At 31.9% G+C, this 21,027-nt stretch overlaps 1 protein-coding gene across 2 annotated transcripts; it reads right to left on the minus strand.

Annotated features, from left to right (window-relative positions):
* Nucleotides 1-1,047: 1,047 nt before the first annotated feature.
* Nucleotides 1,048-17,889, minus strand: LOC126891639 (uncharacterized). 2 transcript variants are annotated; one of them, XM_050660863.1, is made up of 2 exons: nt 17,727-17,883; nt 1,048-1,310 (listed from the first exon to the last, which is right to left on the minus strand). In XM_050660863.1, the coding sequence occupies exons 1-2, from the start codon at nt 17,791-17,793 to the stop codon at nt 1,117-1,119; spliced, it is 261 nt and encodes an 86-aa protein (XP_050516820.1). In that variant the 5' UTR covers nt 17,794-17,883; the 3' UTR covers nt 1,048-1,116. The 2 variants fall into 2 exon arrangements, with proteins under 2 accessions (XP_050516820.1, XP_050516821.1); XM_050660864.1 differs by lacking the exon at nt 1,048-1,310 and adding an exon at nt 8,525-8,761 and having other exon boundaries at nt 17,727-17,889.
* Between the last annotated feature and the right edge of the window lie 3,138 nt (nt 17,890-21,027).

Consider the following 21,027-nt stretch of genomic DNA (forward strand, 5'->3'; position numbering starts at 1 on the left):
AAGTCATGCAGGCACCCTAACCAAGAAGCTTATGGTGTTATTTGTATAACAGTAAAGAAATAAGTTTATGGTATATTCCTGAAAATGTTTATTACTACTTAGCAATAACATTTTGCCTACAAGTGGTTCTTATTATTGTGGTCAAATCCTTCTGAGGAAAGATTATAGTGCTGTTTAGCTGCACAGGTAGACAGCAAGCTAAAGGATAAACGCGACGGTAGACCGCATACTATAGTGGCACCCAATGAATGTATCATTTCGCATACTTCCTGCCAATTTTTATGGTTGAACTAGATATGTACTGTTAGGTTTCTTTGAAATTTATTTAATTATAGGAATATTGTATTTATATCAAGAACTATTAAATAATAAAGATGACAGCTGTTTGTTTTCGTATTTTCACACTGAACGTTATTTTTCTATGCGTGTCTTCGTCATTTTGGGAATTTGAAGAAGATAGCCGTAGAAAACCCTTAGAAACCCTAGAACAAGCAATTCTGGTATCACTAGATCAGTGGTTCCCAACCTTTTATGTCTGGCGACCCACCTTCTGATGATTTTTCATATTGGCGACCCATCGCCCACCCATGAAAATAAGGAATACGGTCACTGTATGCTACTCAGCTACTGTAAAGGCCGCGTCTCACCATCAAATAATTTGATCAAACAGTTTGAGCAAACTCCGGAAGTACGTCAAAGTGACGTCACAATTACAGTTTTTTTGAAATTCTAAAAATATGTGCTCTCACTATCAGTCTAGTTTGATCAAATTTTTTATATTGAGTTGTCTAACTTGTTTGTACTTTATTTAAAATTAAAATTTTTCATTATTATCCACAATGAACACTCAAGATGTGACGTCACTAACTGTCACTTTCAGTTTGCTCAAACCAGTTTGATCAAATTATTTGATGGTGGGACGCGGCCTTAAGAGCCACACCGCGACCCATCTGAAATTCGCCGCGACCCACCGGTTGGGAAACGCTGCACTAGATGGTACAAAAATGAAAACGTAGGTTAAGGTACTGAAACAGTGAATAAAAACCATTTAATTTTTTTAAAAGTATATTTATTTTGTAGGTATAAAGTAGGTATAACTTCATATTTCTCGGTAATTTATGGACAATCTTCAGGAAGTACACATCTTCCACTCTTAGTATCTCTTATGTACCCTGTATCACATAAAGATGCATGAATACATAAGTCATTATTACATAATTTACTACAGGGTGGAGGCACTCTCACTTGACAGGTGGAAACAGGACAACAAGGCTTGCATCCTTCATGTTCGTGGGGAGGGTTGGAAGCACCTACAAATGGAGAATAAAGCTTAAAAAATACACAACAATAAAACAGAACTAATAAGGGTCATATTATATTAGTCGAAGGATTTTACGTTCCCACACCAGCAATTTATTTACAGTAGAACCCCGATTATCCGTGCTCCTCGGGACCGGACATTGGCACGGATAATCCGAACATTTATTTCTTATTGTAATACGTATATCCATACATATAGCCCTACCATAAAAAGACAACAGAAAAAATAAATCTTTCATTATGAGTCTCCCTCTCCGCGTATAGAGTTTCCGTCGAGTGATTTACAGTGACGCTATTTTGATAAAACCTCAAAAATGCAATTTAAGTAATAGAAAATCATAGCACGGATAATCCGCAGCCCGTATAATCCGCACACGTATAATCGGGGTTCTACTGTACTTCCATATTTTCAAATTTTATTATTGCCTTGCAAAAAAAGATGAAGAAAAATTAAGAATATTCGATAGGAAAATCCTCAGACGGATCTTGGGCCCGAAGAATGGAAAATGGAGAAATGAGAAGAAGAATAAATCAGGAACTAAGAGACATAATGAAGCAAGAAGATATAGTAAGAAGCAAGAACATATATTCATTAAGTCGTAGATGCTGAGATGGTTGGGACACATAGAGAGAAGGAAAAACGACCTAATGATTAAGATGATCACTAGATGGAAGTAAGAAACTTAATGACCAAGGGGAAGACCCAGAGAAAGATGGGAGGACCAGGTCATGAGAGATATCAAAATCCTTCTTCTTCATTCTTGTATGTAGGCTTTAAAGTTTAAAGCCTGTTTCTTGTTCAATATTAGCCTCCTAAATTATTTAAGTTATCGCACCATCTTTTTCTTGGTCTGCCAATACTTCTTCGACCATTTGCTGACTCTATTCGTACTATCCTATCCTCTACAATTCTACTGATGTGTTTGCATTGCATGATCTTCTTATGTTTTCGCTTCTCTCCAACAGACTCTTCCCTGATATTTGTCGGAGTATTTTCATCTCTGTTGTTTCTAGTAGTCGTCTCGTTTTAGATGTGTCAGGTCTTGTATTATCCGCCGTGTATGTCAATATAGGTCTAATTGCTGCTTTATAGATTCTTGCTTTTGTGTCTTGTCATAGGTGTTTGGTCTTCCAGATTGTGTCATAAAGAGATCCCGCCGCTTTACTTGCTTTTAAGCTTTGTTGTTGTACTTTCTCTTCAACATCTCCGTAACTGGTTATATCTATTCCCAGATATCTAAATCTTGCTTCCTGCTGTATTATTTTCCCATCAATTTCGATTTTACATCGTAGTGGGTATTTAGATGTCATACATTTGGTTTTTTCTGCTGATATTATATTGTATTTCTTGGCTGTTGTATTGAAGATGTGTGTTAATCTTTGGAAATCGTCTTCTGCCTCGGCGATTATTGCAGCGTCGTCTGCATAACATAATATTTGGATTGCTTTGTTCCCCATTCTGTAACCATGACCTTTACATACTGCTTCTATTATTTCGTCCATTGTTATATTAAAGTGCAGTGGGCTTAATGAGTCACCTTGTCTGACTCCGCTTTATACTGGTATAAACTGCGTTAGTTTTTCATTTATCTTTGCCTGTATTCGATTATGAAAATAGATGTTTTCGATGGTTTGTATAATATTGAATGGTATGTTTCTTCTATACAGTAAATGTAAGACGTCTTCGACTTGGATGCGATCGAAAGCCTTTGTCAGGTCTATAAAACATAGATATGCTGGTTTATTGTACTCAATGACCTTTTCTGTGATTTGTCTCAGTACAAATATGGCGTCTACGCAGGATCTTCCGGATCTGAATCCTTGCTGTTCATCTGATAAAGTTGTTAGTTTATTGATTTTGTTGGTTAGGACTTTTGTGGTTAGCTGAAGTGTGTTCAGTAGATTTATACCTCTATAATGGTTGGGGTCTTTGTCTCCTTTCTTGAACATTGGCATCATTATGGTGTTTCTCCATGTGTCTGGTATATTGCAGTGCAAGATTAGTTTTTGTATAAGTTTTGTCATCTCTCGGGTTATACTTTCTCCTCCGTATTTTAGAAGCCCGTTGGTTATTCCGTCTGGTCCTGGTGACTTTCCGCTCTTGAGTGAATCTATGGCTATCTCCACTTTCTGAAAACTGATTTCTATTTCGTATCTTAATTCAGGTAGGTTATTGTTTTGATTATAATTTTCCTTTCCTTTAAACAGTTCCGTCAAGTATCTTTCCCTATCTATCTCTATGAAAATCCTAAAAGTGATAAACTGAAGGGAACTATACACATATTGAAATGAATGGAAGAAAATTGTAACGAAACTAAGTCATAGAAAAAACTTTGACAACGTACAAGAAGAAGGCGGAGTGATTCAACGCAATAAGCGATTCAGAAAACTTTAATTAAGAGCGACAAACATCCCATCCGGAATGAAAAGTCTTGATGATGATGATTATTGCCTCGGAATAGAACAGATTATCAAAATATGGAAGAAATACATTTATTCAATCATAAATAAAAATAAGAAACTCAAGACTCAGAAAGAGAAAATCCAGAAGTATGGAAAAGTACTATACTGCGTTCCACGGTCACCTTTCAGTACAGACTCTTATGAAGAACAGTGTTGCCAAGAGATATTAATATTTATATTAAATAAATTTTAAAGTATTTTTATACCTCACTTGGTCTATTAAATTTGTCAGTATTTATGAGAAATCTTGTAAGCTGTCAAAGCAAAGGGAGTTTAGCTCGGTGGTAGCGCATTCGACCTTAGATCGAGAGGTCCCTGGTTCGAATCCGTGTCTTATCTAACTTTTTTTATTTTTAGTATTGTTTTCATAAAAATTTTTGGAAAGTAGTAAGTAAAAATTAGTTTAATCTTTACAAATAACCTGTTGAAAGTATATTTTTTTCGTTGAAATCATATAATAGAAATATAACTTCTTACGTGCGTACAAAGTACACGTGTTAAAAGTACATTTTTAAGGCACTCATGTGAATTGCAGAATGAGGTTCGCTCATTCTGCAAACTTTCACATGCGTGCCTTAAAATTGTACTTTTAACACTTATATCATAAATAACTATTAAATATAATATTAATCACAGGCTAATTATAATTAATATTCAAATGATATATCTTTAATATCGTATATATATCTTTCATGGTACCTATCTATGAATTATTTAAAAATAATGAAACCCACAGATTTTCAAATCAAGATGTTTTGGACTTCTGGAATATTCTATTTAGACGGACTTTTAAGTTCGTCTTCTTAAAACCGGCAACACTGAGCTGCAAGGTTCCATAAGTTTTATATTGGGATATGCTGCCCACACTGCAAAGTGACTGCGGAACGCAGAATAGGAGACTACCAAAACAGGGGGAAATAAGACCAATCTACCTCAGAAAATGGTTATACGCAAAAGCGTAAGCTATACTTTAATTGAATTCCCTGGATCTTCTTTCTTCTGTCTTACCCTTTAAACTCTATAGACTAAGTATAAGAAAACCTTAAAGATTAGAGATGCGAAATTGGAGAACCAAGTAAAAGAAGCAATGGAAATTGATTTGGGGACAGTCCAAGACCAATAACATATTGTAGACATACAGTTGATGATGATGAAATCCTTTAACTTTCTTCAATCTCGTCCGGGCTTACCAACCCTGCTCCTTTCAGGAACTTTACACTGGAAGATTCTGTATACTGGGTATTCTCATTTCTATATCTCGACATTATATTTTCTTTTCTAATTGTCTAACACTCAGTCACCCAGCACTGGTATACGGAAATGTGCAGTTGAAAAGAAAGGGGGACATGAAATACATGTGTTGTACAAAAGTTCAAAACAGAATTAGACAGGGAACTGCAGCTCTGGAATAGGTGTTTAATAAACTGGATTGCGATAAAAGAGGAATAAATATTGATGGTGAATATCTGAACTACTTGCGCTTTGCAGATGACATTGTCATTATAGTCGAGAGTTTAAATGAAGCTCACAAAATGATGGAAGAACTAAAACTAAAACAGGCAATATAACAAGTAGGTCTGAACATAATCTTTCAAAAAACAAAATTCATGACCAATTTAGTTCTATGTGATGTTATGAGAGTAGGTGGGCAGTAAGTACATCCGGTTTTTAGCTGTATCTATTTAGGGCATGAAATTAGAATAGGAAAAGACAATCAAACTTGTGAGATCCAGCGTCGTCTAGACTTGGGATGGTCAGTATTTGACGAGATGTAACATATTCTGAAAAGAACGCTACCGATTTGATTGAAGAAAAAAGTTTACAACCAATGCATACTGCCGGTAATAAGATATGGTTCCGAAACCATAATTTTGACTAAACATTCTGCAAATAAATTGAGGATAACCCAAAGAAAAAATGGAAAGAGCAATGTTGAGAAGAACAAGAAGATATATTATGGTACCAAATAGGATAGTTAGAGAGAGAACCAAAGTGACAGATGTCAAAAAATTGCACAAGCCAAATAGAGATGGGTTGGACATGAATAGAATAGAATTTATTTAATCATATTGACAAGTCAAACGAATACGTACATTACAAAATTTTGACAAAATTTAAAAGTTATATATTATGAATGATAATGAAGGGATGTACAAACAGGTACTAACAAATTTAAACAATTTAACACACTATGTAAAAACGTAAAGACATGAAATAAACATAAAAACATGATTATAATCATAATAATCGGCAAAAAAAACCCTGACCAAACTAATACTATTATATAAAAGCGGTACCTACCTAAGTACTCTGTCTTTGTGTAAAAACAATGTTTTAAAAAGTGTGATTTTATTTTATTTTTAAACGACTGTAAATGAAGACTTTACTTCATCTGGCAAAAAATTGTACAAACTAAGATCAGTCGAGTTTTTTATACTTTTTGTCAACCTAAAACGTTGTGCTCTAATAGCATCTCTCGATCTTGTATGGTGATCATGGAAGTTGGAGTTTATGTTAAACTTACTTCTGTTGGAATTAATTTCAATCAGCGTCTTATATATATAGAGTGAAGGTAATGACATAATACCTAACTTCTGAAATGAAGGTTTACAGTGTTCCTTATACTCTGCTCCTGCAAGTCCTCACTACTTTCTTTTGTAATTTAAAAATTCTGTCTGCGTGACAAGAGCCACCCCAAACAGTTATTCCGTACTTTAAATGGCTATGGAACAGTGCAAAGTAGATCATTTTAAGGGAACTTTTAGGGATAATAAAAGCTAAGTTGCGTATCAAAAATTTAGTTGTAGCACGTTTAGAACTTAAGTAGTCTGTATGAGCACTCCAGTCCAAATTATCATCTAGGAAAATTACTAAGAGTTTAACACTATTTCCTAAGACATAGGTACATAGTTCCGATCAGAACTAAACATCAAATTCTGATTTTTGTCTTCATTTAGTTTCAGACCATTATGCAAAAACCAGTTTTTTGCTTTCTGAGTATCACTATCTATTTTAATTTTAAAATTATGTTGATTAATCTCAGTATTTATGAGAGTGGTATCATCTGCAAAGCACACACATTTTATAAGAAAAGTGTAGTGAAATAGATCGTTCAGATAAATAAGAAACAAAGTGGGTCCTAGTATATTGAACCTTGAGGAACCCCGTATTCGACCGTGTTGAAATCAGAATAGCTATTATTAAGAAAAATCACACAATGTCAAAGACACGAAATGACCTTCCTCCAAGCCGTCAACTATATCTCTCACAATTTTCTGTATAGCTTGTGTAGTGTTGCACTTTTTTCTAAAGCCATATTGATTACAGTGAAGTATTTTGTGTTTATCTAGATATTCTATCAAACGAGTATTAAGAATGCTTTCAAAAATTTTACCGAAAATGGGAATGATAGAGATGGGACGATAATTTCCAATTTCATCTAAAGACCCCTTTTTGAATAGTGGTAACACTTTTCTTACTGTTAATACATCTGTGAAAATTCCCTCAGTAAGGCAATTATTATAAAGTAAAATTAATTTGTCAATAACAATATCAATAGTTTCAACAATTATTTTTTGTTTAAGAAATAAAAATCTGTGCAATGTGAATTTTTCAAGCCACGCAAAGCATTTCTGATTTCAATATCAGTAACAGGTAGTAAAAATAAAGAGTGGCAAGGAGAGTGTACATCTTTCAAAATATCTATAGCTACATTTTCATTTGTAGAACTAAAAGAACCTCTAATATTTTTAGCTACTGATGTAAAGTAATTATTGAAATCGTTTGATGAGATCGTACTAGGACCAACTTTTTTATTTTGAACTTTTTTTCTGTGGTAGTTTATAACTCCAACAGTCACGATATATATTTTCAGAGTTTGAAAAGAAATACCCATAATATAGTTTTTTCTTTAATGATATTGTTGATCTATAATGCTTCTTAAACTTTTTATACTTATTCACTATAATCGTTTGAACGTCAGCAATTACCTTGACTGTGGAAAGATTTTCTCGCATAAGTTTTAATTCATTATCAAACCAATAAATTGGAGCTTTATTATGAGTTCGCAATTTTTTAATGGAAAATTGATTTCAGTTAACTTTTGATACATTTCAGTAATAAATTGAGCTAATTCTGTTGCTGTTTTGAGAGAAACAGCTAAAGGCCAGTCAACGTTTTTTAACGAATGTTTTAACTTCAGTATGCCATTACTCGTTATACGTCTTGTGTATATATTTGCACTATGATTTTTTTCAGATTTTATTTTTAAGTTAATAAATTGAGCAAGATGATCAGAGATACATGGGTCCACAATTCCACAACCAACTATCCCACTGTCTATGTTTGTTAAGATGTTATCTAAACAAGTTGCTGATCTAGTTGTTATTCTAGTATATTCACTAATATTTATTGTTAAGCCAAAAGTAAAAATTAAATGTGGCACGTTTAAATGATAATAGGTGGACCAAAAGACTCATAGAGTGGGGATCTAGAGAAGATGAAAGACACCGAAGTGGACCACCAAAAAGAAGGATGGATGACTTGAGAAAAACAGTGGAAAATTGGATACAGAATGGAGACAAGATAGAGAACAAAAAAAGAATATGGAGGAGACCTACATCCAACAGTGGATGCAAGAGGTTGAGGAATGATGACGATGATAAACAGACGAATGCAAAATATAACAGTTTGGTAGAGCAGTTTGGTTTAATTAGGATTAAGGATTCAATAAAAAAACAAATTACTTCAATAGTTTATTGATATAAACAACGTCATATTTCCAATCATTTTTATGGACAATCTTCAGGACGTACACATTTTCCACTCTTTGTATCCCTTATATACCCATCATCACATAAATATTCTGGTATACATATAGAACAGAATACATTACACGGCGGAGGATGTCTGTCTTGACAGGTGGGAACAGGGCAACAAGGTCTGCATCCTTTATGTTCATGTGGAGGTGGAGACTCTCCTACAAATGGAGAAATAAACATTAAGAACAAGAGTTTAGTTCATTAGGTGCAATTTTGTACGAGTCATAAAGATCGTCAATTAACGAAGAATATAGAGAATGGGAAACGAAATTAAAAATTCTCTGTTACGCAGACGACGCAATATTGATAGCTCAAAATGAAGATTAGTTCAGAAAAATAAGGAAAAAAATATCCTGTTGGTAACACAACACCCTCCAGGCCGAAACCAAATTTTTTGAATAGTATGGACATCTACACTCTGGGCCAAAATTAACCGGCCACCTTAAAAATAGGTCATTTTTGATGTCATATCTCCTAAACGTGTTGTCCGATTTAAGTGATTTTTTTTAATACGTTATAGCCTTATTCCTTGACAATATCTTTATAATAATATTGTTGCTAAACATGTAAATTTTCGTTGTATACCGGGTGTACGAGTCAACCTGTGTTTTTTTCTTAAAGTTTGCACCCTGTGGAATATTCTAGCATTTATAAAATATTGAAATTAAAACCTAACTATAGCCTCATGTTTTCTTAACATTCTGTTTTTTGAATCATTTGCTTATGTTGGATAATAAAAAATTTAGGTGCTTTAACAAGTAGGCATGATTTTTATCAATACAGGGTGTTTTTAAAAAAATTTGGCAAAGTTTAAGGGGTAATTCTGCATGAAAAAATAATGGCAGTTTGCTTTATAAACTTATGTCCGCAAATCCTTCGTTTCCGAGATAGGGGGTGTTGAAAGGGCCTAGCCGGGTAAGATGGTGAAAAGTTCCCCCAACTCAATTTAAATTCCATATAGGTCATTTTTTAGCACATATAGAGGAACTCACTTTCTGAAATTTTTAGCCCCCTAGGTGGTCACGTGACCCCCCTAGAGCCTAATTAGGCTTTTTATGTTTTTATTTTTTATCTCAGCCGCGTCAAGAGCTAGCCAAAAACTTTATTTAAAAAAGTTGTAAGTTTCAAAAAGATCTATATGAAAAAAAAATTATTTTTTGGGGGGAAATTCGATTTTTTGGAACAATTTTAAACTTTTAAATAACTGAAAAAAAAACTAAGACACTCGTTTTTACGAAAATCAATTATAATGTGTATTTTTGCACAATCTTTTCAGATTTTTAAAATTGGTGAAACGTACCTTTAAAAATAAAAAACCGCATTTTTTCGGTTTTTTTTTCGTTTTTTGGTACAATTTTACACATACTTTTCAAAAAAGGTAACACCGTCACTAGAATAGGTAAAAAAATGAAAAATAATTGGGGTTTGCTTAATAAAATTTTTTTGTAACGCCATCCATTTTCAAGATGCAGGGCGTTGAAGAAAACAAAATTTTACACATTTTTTACGATTTTGCCGAAACTACTGGCAACATTGCAATAAAATTTGGCAGGTTTTAAGAGGTAGTTATTGTGCATTTTTTGACATACAATTAAGAATTTTATATTCATCATTGGCGCGCATACGGGTAATGGTCTGAACTTTTTAAAGAAAAAAAGATGGTACACCACTGACATATTTCAAATTAACAATCATTTTTGAATTCCTCGTTCCATTTGTGACAAAAAATTTATCTTCCCATTTTTTCATACGACGCGCCGTTTTGTTGCAAAAAATAAAATATCTTAACGCTTCCAAAGTATTCGAATTAATTTTTATAATAGATGTATGAGTTTATGTATTATGTACGAGATGTAGAAACTACTATTGTTTGTTTTTTAACCAAGAGGAGTGATTCAAATTTACCGCGCCGTAATGCTTGTTTCTAATTGGTCCAACCGCAGGCAAGTTTACTCCACTGTTAATAAATTTTGACACTAATGACATTTATCAAATTTTGGCACTTCTGTCATTTTATAGGTTAATTAAGTATATCGGCGATTTTTTGTGTTTTCTGCATTATTCCTTTAATTTTTAGGTTTTTAGTCTACTTTTATATAAAAACGTTTGTTTTTAGAACTCTTTAGCGATGTGTTAGTATAATATAATATGTATGGATTATCATCGAAAGCTGATATGATCAACGAAAAAAGAAGATGAATTTGGTGACTTTTCTAGTAACTTTCTTGGGTGTGAATCTGTGTTTTTAGTTTACTCCTCTTGGTTAAAAAATCAACTATAGATGTAGAAACTACTAGAAGTTTGAATGCTTTATAAGGATTGAGATCTTTTATTTTTTGAATAAAAATGGTGCGTCGTATGAAAAAATAAGAAGATAGATTTTTTGTCACAAATTGAACGAGGAATTCAAAAACGATTGTTAATTTAAAATATGTCAGTGGCGTACTATCTTTATTCTTTAAAAAGTTCAGACCATTACCCCCATGCGCGCCAATGATGAATATCAAATCCTTAATTGTATGTCAAAAGATGCACAATAACTACCTCTTAAAACCCGCCAAGTTTTATTACAATGTTGCCAGTAGTTTCAGCAAAATCGTAAAAAATGTGTAAAATTTTGTATTCTTCAACGCCCTGTATCTTGAAAATGGATGGCGTTACAAAAAAATTTTATAAAGCAAACCCCAATTATTTTTCAGTTTTTTATCTATTCTAGTGACGGTGTTACCTTTTTTGAAAAATATGTATAAAATTGTATCAAAAACCGAAAAAAAAACCGAAAAAATGCGGTTTTTTATTTTTAAAGGTACGTTTCACCAATTTTAAAAATCTGAAAAAATTCAGGGTGAAAGATTGTGCAAAAATACAAGTTATAATTGATTTTCGTAAAAACGAGTGTCTTAGTTTTGTTTTCAGAGTTATTTAAAAGTTTAAAATTGTTTTAAAAATACGAATTTCCCGCCAAAAAATAAAAAAAAAAAAAAGAATGTGTGTGTACTTTGTACGCACGTAAGAAGTTATACTTCTATTATATGATTTAAACGAAATTAATATACTTTTTATTTATATTTTGTTTAAATATTAAACTAATTTATATTTACTACTTCTCAAACATTTTTATTAGAACAGTGCCAAAAATTAAAATAATAAAAGAATAAAACACACACAAACACATTAAACAAGCCACAAATGATGTCTGAACATTAATTGTCGAAAATTTTTTTAACTAAATACGTATTTTCTGAAAATACAATTATATAATAAATATACTTACAATCATAAAATGTATTAAAAAAAACAAAAAAGAAAGTTTCTATTGGGACTCGAACCAGCGCTAATAAGAGCGGTTGGTATTGGAATTCATTCGCCTTCTCCGCTTAGCCATGGACACTATGTGTCATTATTTACGAAGATCGACTAACTAAACGGATTAAACTTGTGATATTTTGATATTTTGAAAATTGATCAAATTATTTTAATTTTGAATTGAAATGATTTAGAATTGAAAAAATACAACAAAACATAGAGTAAAAAAACAATATATTAGGTGAATATTGATAGAAATTTTGATGGTAATCAAATTATATAAATAAAAGTATTACATACTAGGTATTTTGGCAGATCAAATAGGTAGGTTTATACCCATGATACATTAACAATTATTACGTACCTGTTGCTTTTAAAAACTATTTAAAAGTCACTACAATATTATAAACTTTTTTGTTTCTGTCCTCACAACAATAAAACTAATATATTATACATTTGTTTACCTTTACCTTTATCTCCAAACCACAGCTGCCATATCGGATAATTTTTGACATGTCATTTGAACATCCAATCAGAACAAAGTTATAATGCGCATGCGCCGGGCTGATAGGTTTTAACATATAAAAAAATCACCCTCTACCGCCGGTAAAGAAGTATAACTTCAAAAAAAATTTTCATATAGATCTTTTTAAAACTTACAACTTTTTAAATAAAGTTTTTGGCTAGTTCTTAATTCGGCTGAGATAAAAAATAAAAACCTAAAAAGCCTAATTAGGCTCTAGGGGGTCACGTGACCACCTAGGGGGCTAAAAATTTCAGAAAGTGAGTTCCTCTATATGTGCTAAAAAGTGGCCTATATGGAATTTAAATCGAGTTGGGGGCACTTTTCACCATCTTACCCGGCTAGGCCCTTTCTCTGAAAAACTGACGATTTATTTATTGCTTTAAAACCGGTTGAGATATGCAAATGCAATTTGGTGGGTTTTATGACGTAGTTATTGCATATTTTTTAACATACAATTAAGAATTTAATATTCACCATTGGCGCGCATACGGGTAATATCAGCCATCATATTACCCGTATGCGCGCCAATGGTAAATATTAAATGCTTAATTTTATCCCAAAAATTGTGCAATAAATACGTCTTAAAACCCACTAAATTGTATTTGCATATCTCAACCGGTTTTGAAGCAATAAATAAATCGTCAGTTTGTAAGAAAAAAATCAACATCCCGTATCTCGGAAACGAAGCATTTGCGGACATATGTTTATAAAGCAAATGGTCATTATTTTTTCATGCAGAATTACCCCTTAAACTTTGCCAAAATTTTTTAAAAACACCCTGTATTGATAAAAAAAACATGTCTAGTTGTTAAAGCACCTAACTTTTTTATTATTCAACATAAGCGAATTAATCAAAAAACAAAATGTTGAGAAAGCATGAGGCTATAGTTAGGTTTTAATTTCAATATTTTATTAATGCTGTAGAATATTCCACAGGGCGATGCAAACTTTAAAGAAAAAACTTAGTTTGATTCGTACACCCGGTATACAATGAACATTTACCTGTTTAGAAACAATATTATTATAACGATATTGTCAAGGAATAATGTTATAACATATTAAAAAAATTACTTAAATCGTACAACAGGTTTAGGAGATATAGCTAAGACATCAAAAATGACCCATTTTTAAGGTGGCCGGTTAATTTTGGCCCAGTGTGTATATTAATAACCTATATGTTTCCTGCAGCAGATTTTGATGATATACATAGTTATAAACAAATGAAGATCGAAAAACGGTAAATTTTCACTTTTTTCGTCTATTACCAAAAAGTTAAGCATTTTAAACAAATTTGAGAGTAAGAAACTCATAAATCGTATAAAAAACTTCAATATGGCGTTCGCTGAATATGTCTATCCTTATTTGTTGCTTAGAAAATTGCCAAATAAGTCATAAATTTTGAGTTTTTATAAATATTCATAACTTATGTAAAACATAACTTAGAACCTTCTTATTACACGGAATGCTGAGACTTCTGGTGCTTAAATCATACCCTAAATTTCAAAGCAATTGGTCAAATAGTTTAAAAGTTATTGAATTTGTTTATCATCAAGTCCGAACATGATGAAGTTACAGTAATACTTTGGATAGTTTATGAAAGAAGAAGATTTACACTATTAAATAATAGTGTAAATAAAAATAATTCTAAATATTGCAAAATTATTTTGCAAGAACATGTGAATTAAAAAAAAGGAGGGGGAGCTAACTTCGTCCCTAATTGTCCTAGGACAATTTTGTTTTTCTTTCTAAATGTGTATAAAAATTCAGTATTTCTAAATATGAAAAAATAATTTTTCTACGGGTAACGGTTAAAGTTATTCTTATCGTTTATAAGTAAGCAAAAAGTCGACATGCAAAATAATTTTACTCACAATCGGTTAGTAATTTATGGATTTCTAACCTTTGAAGTAATCAGGAAGCGACTTATTACTTACTTTACTTTCCCAGCTAGCCGGGAAAGTATTTTCCCGGCTAGCATATGTCGCTTTTCTACCTGCAAATGTCAATGTCATTTTTGATTAAAAGATGGTTTAGAAAGAATAGAATCCACTCAACATTTATTTAATTAAGAAACAATAACAAAAAGAAAACTATTTGGAATTATAAATATTAATAGTTACATTGGAATTATGATTACTATTAACGGTTAAAGTAAGACCGTGTTGCTCAAAATTATGAGTTTCAGAAATAGATGATGACGCCGACGTTTCTGGATTTTCTACATGAGACAACATATTAGCAATTTTTATTTGTCCATGTAATGAATTCTCCACATATCCCTCTGATACGGTGTTGGATTTCCAACCCCCCAACTTTTTCAACTGTAGGATGTCTCCACCTGTATTTGCTAATAATGTTGCTGAAGTACGTCTAAAACAATGTCCTGTAAACCTGTTAACATTTTTATATCCATATTTTTATAACATTGTTATATTTCTGGTGGCGTACATTCAAATTCACTATCAGACATTTTTGTAAAATAAACACAATTTGATTATATGTACAATTAATGGCGTCGTGTATCGCCTAAATGTCAGATTCAACAAACTTGTTTTGTTACCTAGCAACGATCTCACAGGTTACTTAAAATAATTCATCTTATCGCATAATGAAAATGGATACAGATATTTGAAACGAAATTATTATTTATTGGTAGATTGTGAGTATTAGAAATCCATAAACTACTAACCGATTGTGAGTAAAATAGTATACAAACCTCGCGGAAACTCATTCTAGCCTCGCGTCTGTAGTTTACCTCGGTGCTTCGCACCTCGGTAAACTACCTTGCCGCTCGGCTGAAATAGAGTACTTTCCCGCTAGGTATGTAATATACTATTACACTGTTTAAAATTACTTTTTGTCATTTTTTTAATTAAGTTAATAGTATAAATGTTCTTCTTTAACAAATTAAATAACTTCTAAACTATTTGACCAATTGCTTTGAAATTTAAAATATAATTTAAGAACAAGAAGTTTCAGCATTCCGTTTAATAAGAAGGTTCTAAGTTAATTTTTTACATAAGTTATGAATATTTATAAAAACTCAAAATTTATGAATTATTTTGCAATTTTCTAAGCAACCAATAAGGATAGACATATTCAGCAAACGCCATATTGAAGATTCTTATACGATTTATGAGTTTCTTACTCTCAGATTGGTTTAAAATGCTAACTTTTTGGTAATAGATGAAAAAAGCGAAAATTTACCGTTTTTTGATCTTCATTTGTTTATAACTATGTATATCATCAAAATCGGCTGCAGGAAACATATAGGTTATTATTATAGATGTTAATACTACTCAAAAAATTTGGTTTCGGCCTGGAGGGGGATGTATCACGAGAAAAATCTTATTCCTCTGGACTAGATAGCTTTCAAAAACTAGTTCACAGATTTAATACAAGAGCAAAATTATCTATATAAAGTGATAATCTAGATAAAAATTGGTAAACAAAGAGCAAGTTTGGAGAAATCTAGAGATAGATTCTTGCCTCCACACAGATTGGAAAGAGCCCACACTCATCTTTTCTTCGGCACCGATTATAAACAGTTCAGATCAACTCTTGTGAAAGCATAACAGTCAAAGTTTGCATTGAAGATGAAGAAGTATATAAGAATAAATTTATTAGGACGTGTTTTGATCAACTTCAACGAAAGCTATCTGGTTCCATCGCGAATTAATAATTATTAGAGAATATCTTCTTGAAATTTGTCTCAAAATCAAAATGGATCTTAAAGAATAAAAAATACAACAATGCTTAAAAACAAGAGTGTTTGTCGAGTGCATACTCCATAATTAATTCTCACATACGCATGCCAAACTTGGACCTTGGCCAAAGCAAACATGGATATAATAATGAAGACACAATAAAGAGCCATGGAGAGAGCAATGTTAGGAGTAAAATTAAAAGACAAACAGCAATACAACCGGATAAAGTAGTTAGTAAATCTAGTTCATAGATCTAATACAAGAGCAAAAGGATCTATATAAAGTGATAATCTAGATAAAATTGGTAAACAAAGAGCAAGTTTGGAGAAATCTGGTGATAGATTCTTGCCTCCACACAGATTGGAAAGAGTTCACACTCATCTTTTCTTCGGAACCAAAAAAGAGGATTCAAACATAACTCCATTAATAGACACCGATTATAAACAGTTCAGATCAACTCTTGTGAAAGCATAACAGTCAATGTTTGCATTGAAGATGAAGAAGTATATAAGAATAAATTTATTAGGACGTGTTTTGATCAACTTCAACGAAAGCGATCTGGTTCCATCGCGAATTAATAATTATTAGAGAATATCTTCTTGAAATTTTTCTCAAAATTAAAATGGGTCTTAAAGAATAAAAAATACAACAATACTTAAAAACAAGAGTGTTTGTCGAGTGCATTCTCACTAACTTGGACTTTGGCCAAAGCAAACATGGATATAATAATGAAGACACAAAGAGCCATGGAAAGAGCAATGTTAGGAGTAAAATTAAAAGTCAAACAGCAATACAACCGGATAAAGTAGTTAGTAAATACAACAAAATCAAAGACGCAGGACAACGTATAGCCAGGCTAAAATTGAATATCGCAGGTCATAAAGCCGATCATGGACAGAAAAGAGAGCAAGAGGACGACCCCAGATGAGATGGGGAGATGACATTAGAAAGATGGGAGGAACATGCTGGAAACAGAAGCGAATGGAAGAAACTGGGGACAGCCTATATTCAAAATTGGACGAATTAAAGAGCAAAAGAAGAGAATATCTTCAGTTTAAGCACATCTTCTTGAAATTTTCACAATCTTGCTAGTTCATGCCAAAAGCCTTTCCATTATAGACAGTTTTTTTAGTTAATAGCTAATAAGAATTGCAACAAGATAAATACGTAGGAGGTAGAAGAAGCAAAAGATGGACGTAAGATAAAACGTAGGAGGTAGAAGAAGCACTAAAGGCTGGAAAATAATAAAGAATATACATCGAGACACAGCATATATTATCACCAATGACTATCAACATGACAGAGGACGCCAATGACTGATAACAACATGTACAGAGGGTGACAGAAGATAGTCTACCAAAGAAACTTAAATTTTGTACTACCAGGATGCAGATAACGTGGAAGCTCAAGAAGAAGCTCTCGAGAGAAAGTGTAGATAGGTAAGAGACAGCAACTCAGATGAAGACGCATGGGCGCAGATATAGACATAGATGGCGACTGGGCATCGAAAAATGTCGTAGAACGTTATAAATTGTCGTAAATGTAAATAAAAATAAAATAATTTGTAAACATAAAACATCTTACCAGAACTTGGTAGCAAAAGAACTGCGAATACACTCAAAAATAAACAAGTTATGGTCAATTGAGTCATTTTGACTCTTTTTGTGATAATTCTGTTATGTTTGTCGATTGATTTTGTTAGCAAACAATAATATGTTTCACTTTTTATACTATTGTCAGTCGTAAAAGGGAAAAACCTGTTGATTATATATGTTGATTAAAGTGTATATTTATGCTAAAACAACATATTTTTGGAATAAAACTATTGGAATACATTTTTTGCAAAGTTTAACTGATAAAATATAATTTCCAGAACAATTTATTATGCATTCGGTGACAGCAAAATAAATAAAATTAAAAAACAACAACAATACTGTGATAACTATTAGTCCAAGTAATGAAGCTTAAAATAGGACAAAACCTCGCAATTTTTACAGAATGGATCGATTTGCTTGAAAATTTGAGAATAAGTAGTGGATACTACAAGGATCAAAATCTATATCATGCCGAAAGGCGCTTTTACCATGGGGGTGGTTTCCACCCCATCTCGGCGGTGGAAATTTTTTATTATAGTTTAATCGCAAAAGTTGGTAAAAACGTTCATTCTAAGCAAAAAACGTTCTATACATTTTTTTGATAAAATTAATAGTTTTCGATTTATTTGCTATCGAAAGTGTTAGTTTTATATCGAAAAAATCAATGCTTTTAATAAGTTTTCTGCTAATAACTCCAAAAGTTTTCGTTTTATCAAAACAACTTTTCTTAACAAAAATGTACCTTTTGAAAAAATAAACAAAACCGTTTTTTAAATTTCCTTTTGGACCAATAGTAATCGAGCTATACTTTATTATATGTTGGCTCTTCTTCGTCAAATGCTAAATATTGTAGTTTCAAAGTCAAAAGACGGGAAAACTATGCATTTTTCGAGGACTAGTTGTACAAACTAATTTAAAATACTTAAAAATGTCTATCACCAGAAATAAAAAAAGTCTCTATCTCAAAAATTAAGTGACTTATAATGAAAAGAATGTCAGTCCCCATTTCTTTTCAGCGAAAAAGTGATTGCAAGCAACCCCCTAATCACCACCCTAATTAAAATTAGTCATTAACCTTATTTGATCTTTTTAACTTATGTGTTATTAATATATTCTAGAAGTTTGACCGGCTTAGAATGATTAGTTTTTAAAAAAATGGAGTTAAAAGTGAATAACGAATTTTTGTAGTTTGAAAAAAAATGGCCTCTTCCTCAGAATAGCAAAATTAGCATCAGAGATACGAAAAAATGTTTCAATGTGAAATTGTAGCTTATTTAATTCCCAAGAACCTGTTTGCAAAAATTTTTTCTACGGTAAAAATTGAGTGAGCTATTTACAATTAAAACTTGTAATAACATGCAAAAACCCTTTCAAAGTCACTTCTTTTTGCGACTGAGGATTTTAAAAAGATTTAATATCAATAAGCTTATAGATCTTGTAAAAGCCTACAAAATTATTTTGTTACCGAACTTTCTGATATAAAAAATAAAAATGTTACGGTTAAAAAATCAATATATTTTTTGAAAAAAAAAAAGGAGAAATTAAATTGGAAGCATAATAATGTCAGTTGGCGGTGTTTTTGGTCATTGGCCTTATTAGTTCTTATTTATTTATATATTGTTAATAGATTCTAGAAGTTTGACTGGCTTAGAATGATTAGTTTTTAAAAAACTGGAGCTAAAAGCGAATAACGAATTTTTGTAGTTTGGTAAGAAATGCCATTTTCTTCAGAATAGAAAGATTAGCATCAGAGATACGAAAAAATGTTTGGTTATAAAACTGTAGGTTAATTCCCAACAACTTGGTTTGAAAACAATTTTTCTACGGCAAAAATTTAGTGAATTGTAATATCGAAAAACATTGATTTTTCTATACAAAACTAACACTTTCGATAACGAATAAATCGAAAACTATTAATTTTATCAAAAGAATGTATAGAACATTTTTTGCTTAGAATGAATGTTTTTATCAACTTTTGTGATTAAAGTCTAATAAAGGGTGGAAACCACCCCCATGGTAAAAGCGCCTTTCGGAATCATATAGATTTTGTTCCTTGGACTATCCTCTACTTATTCTCAAAATTTCAAGCAAATCGATCCATTCTGTAAAAATTGCGAGGTGAAAAGCTTCGGTTCCTGGCCTATATAGAGCATAGCTCTCTCATCGGTATGCTTTAAAATATATACGAAAGTAATAGAGAAGAGACTAAGACAAAAAGTAGAAATGGGATTGGGAGAAGAACAAGCAGCATTTAGACCAGGAAGACAGACAGATGACAACATGTATATCATTAGGAACCTAATAGAAAGAAACATTACGTTTAAAGCAAAAGCAAAGAAAGAAGCACGAGGTGGAAACTAGTATTAGCATTCATAGACCTAAGAGCAGCATTTGACACACTAGAAAGACAAATTATAGGGAATGCTTGAGGAAAATAAATGTAGCAAATACATTGATAAAAATTATAGAAAATACTTAAAAAGTGGTAAAAATAAGAGTACAAATAACAGGGGAAAGATCAGAAGAATTTAATTGGAAGAGAGGTATTAAACAAGGACATAATCTCAGCTCTTTGCCATTCATAATAGTAATGAACGAGTTGATAAGAAATACTAGAGTAAGAACCAACCAACTACAGACAATAATAGGATACCATAGATTACAATCGGTAACAATAGAGTCCTTAATGTATGATGACGACATAGTACTAATAGCAGATTCCGAGAAAAAAGGCAGAAACTAATGGATATATTGCAGAAGAACTAAAAATGGAAAAAATTAAGATAATGATAATCAGCAGTAAAGAAGATAAGGCGAAGACCTGAAGAATCTAAATAATGAAATAAAGATAACATAGAAAAACTCAGAATTGGAAATACAGTTACAACTTACGAATACTTGGGAAGTATATTTACTAATGATGGAATAATAGACTGGCAAATAACAAATAGATCAAAGAAATCAAACAAGTTATACACGAGAGACAAGGATAAAAATATACAGGGTGTCCCGAAAAGATTGGTCATAAATTATACCACACATTCTGGGGCCAAAAATAGTTCGATTGAACCTAACTTACCTTAGTACAAATATGCTCATAAAAAAAGTTACAGCCCTTTGAAGTTACAAAATGAAAATCGATTTTTTTCAATATATCGAAAACTATTGAGAGATTTTTTATTGAAAATGGACATGTATTATTCTTATGGCAGAAACATCTTACAACAAAATGATAGTGAAATTTGTCCACCCCATAAAAATTTTTGGGGATTTTGTTCCCTTAAACCCCC

Source organism: Diabrotica virgifera, chromosome 9 (assembly GCF_917563875.1).
Source record: "Diabrotica virgifera virgifera chromosome 9, PGI_DIABVI_V3a".
Taxonomy (NCBI): domain Eukaryota; kingdom Metazoa; phylum Arthropoda; class Insecta; order Coleoptera; family Chrysomelidae; genus Diabrotica; species Diabrotica virgifera.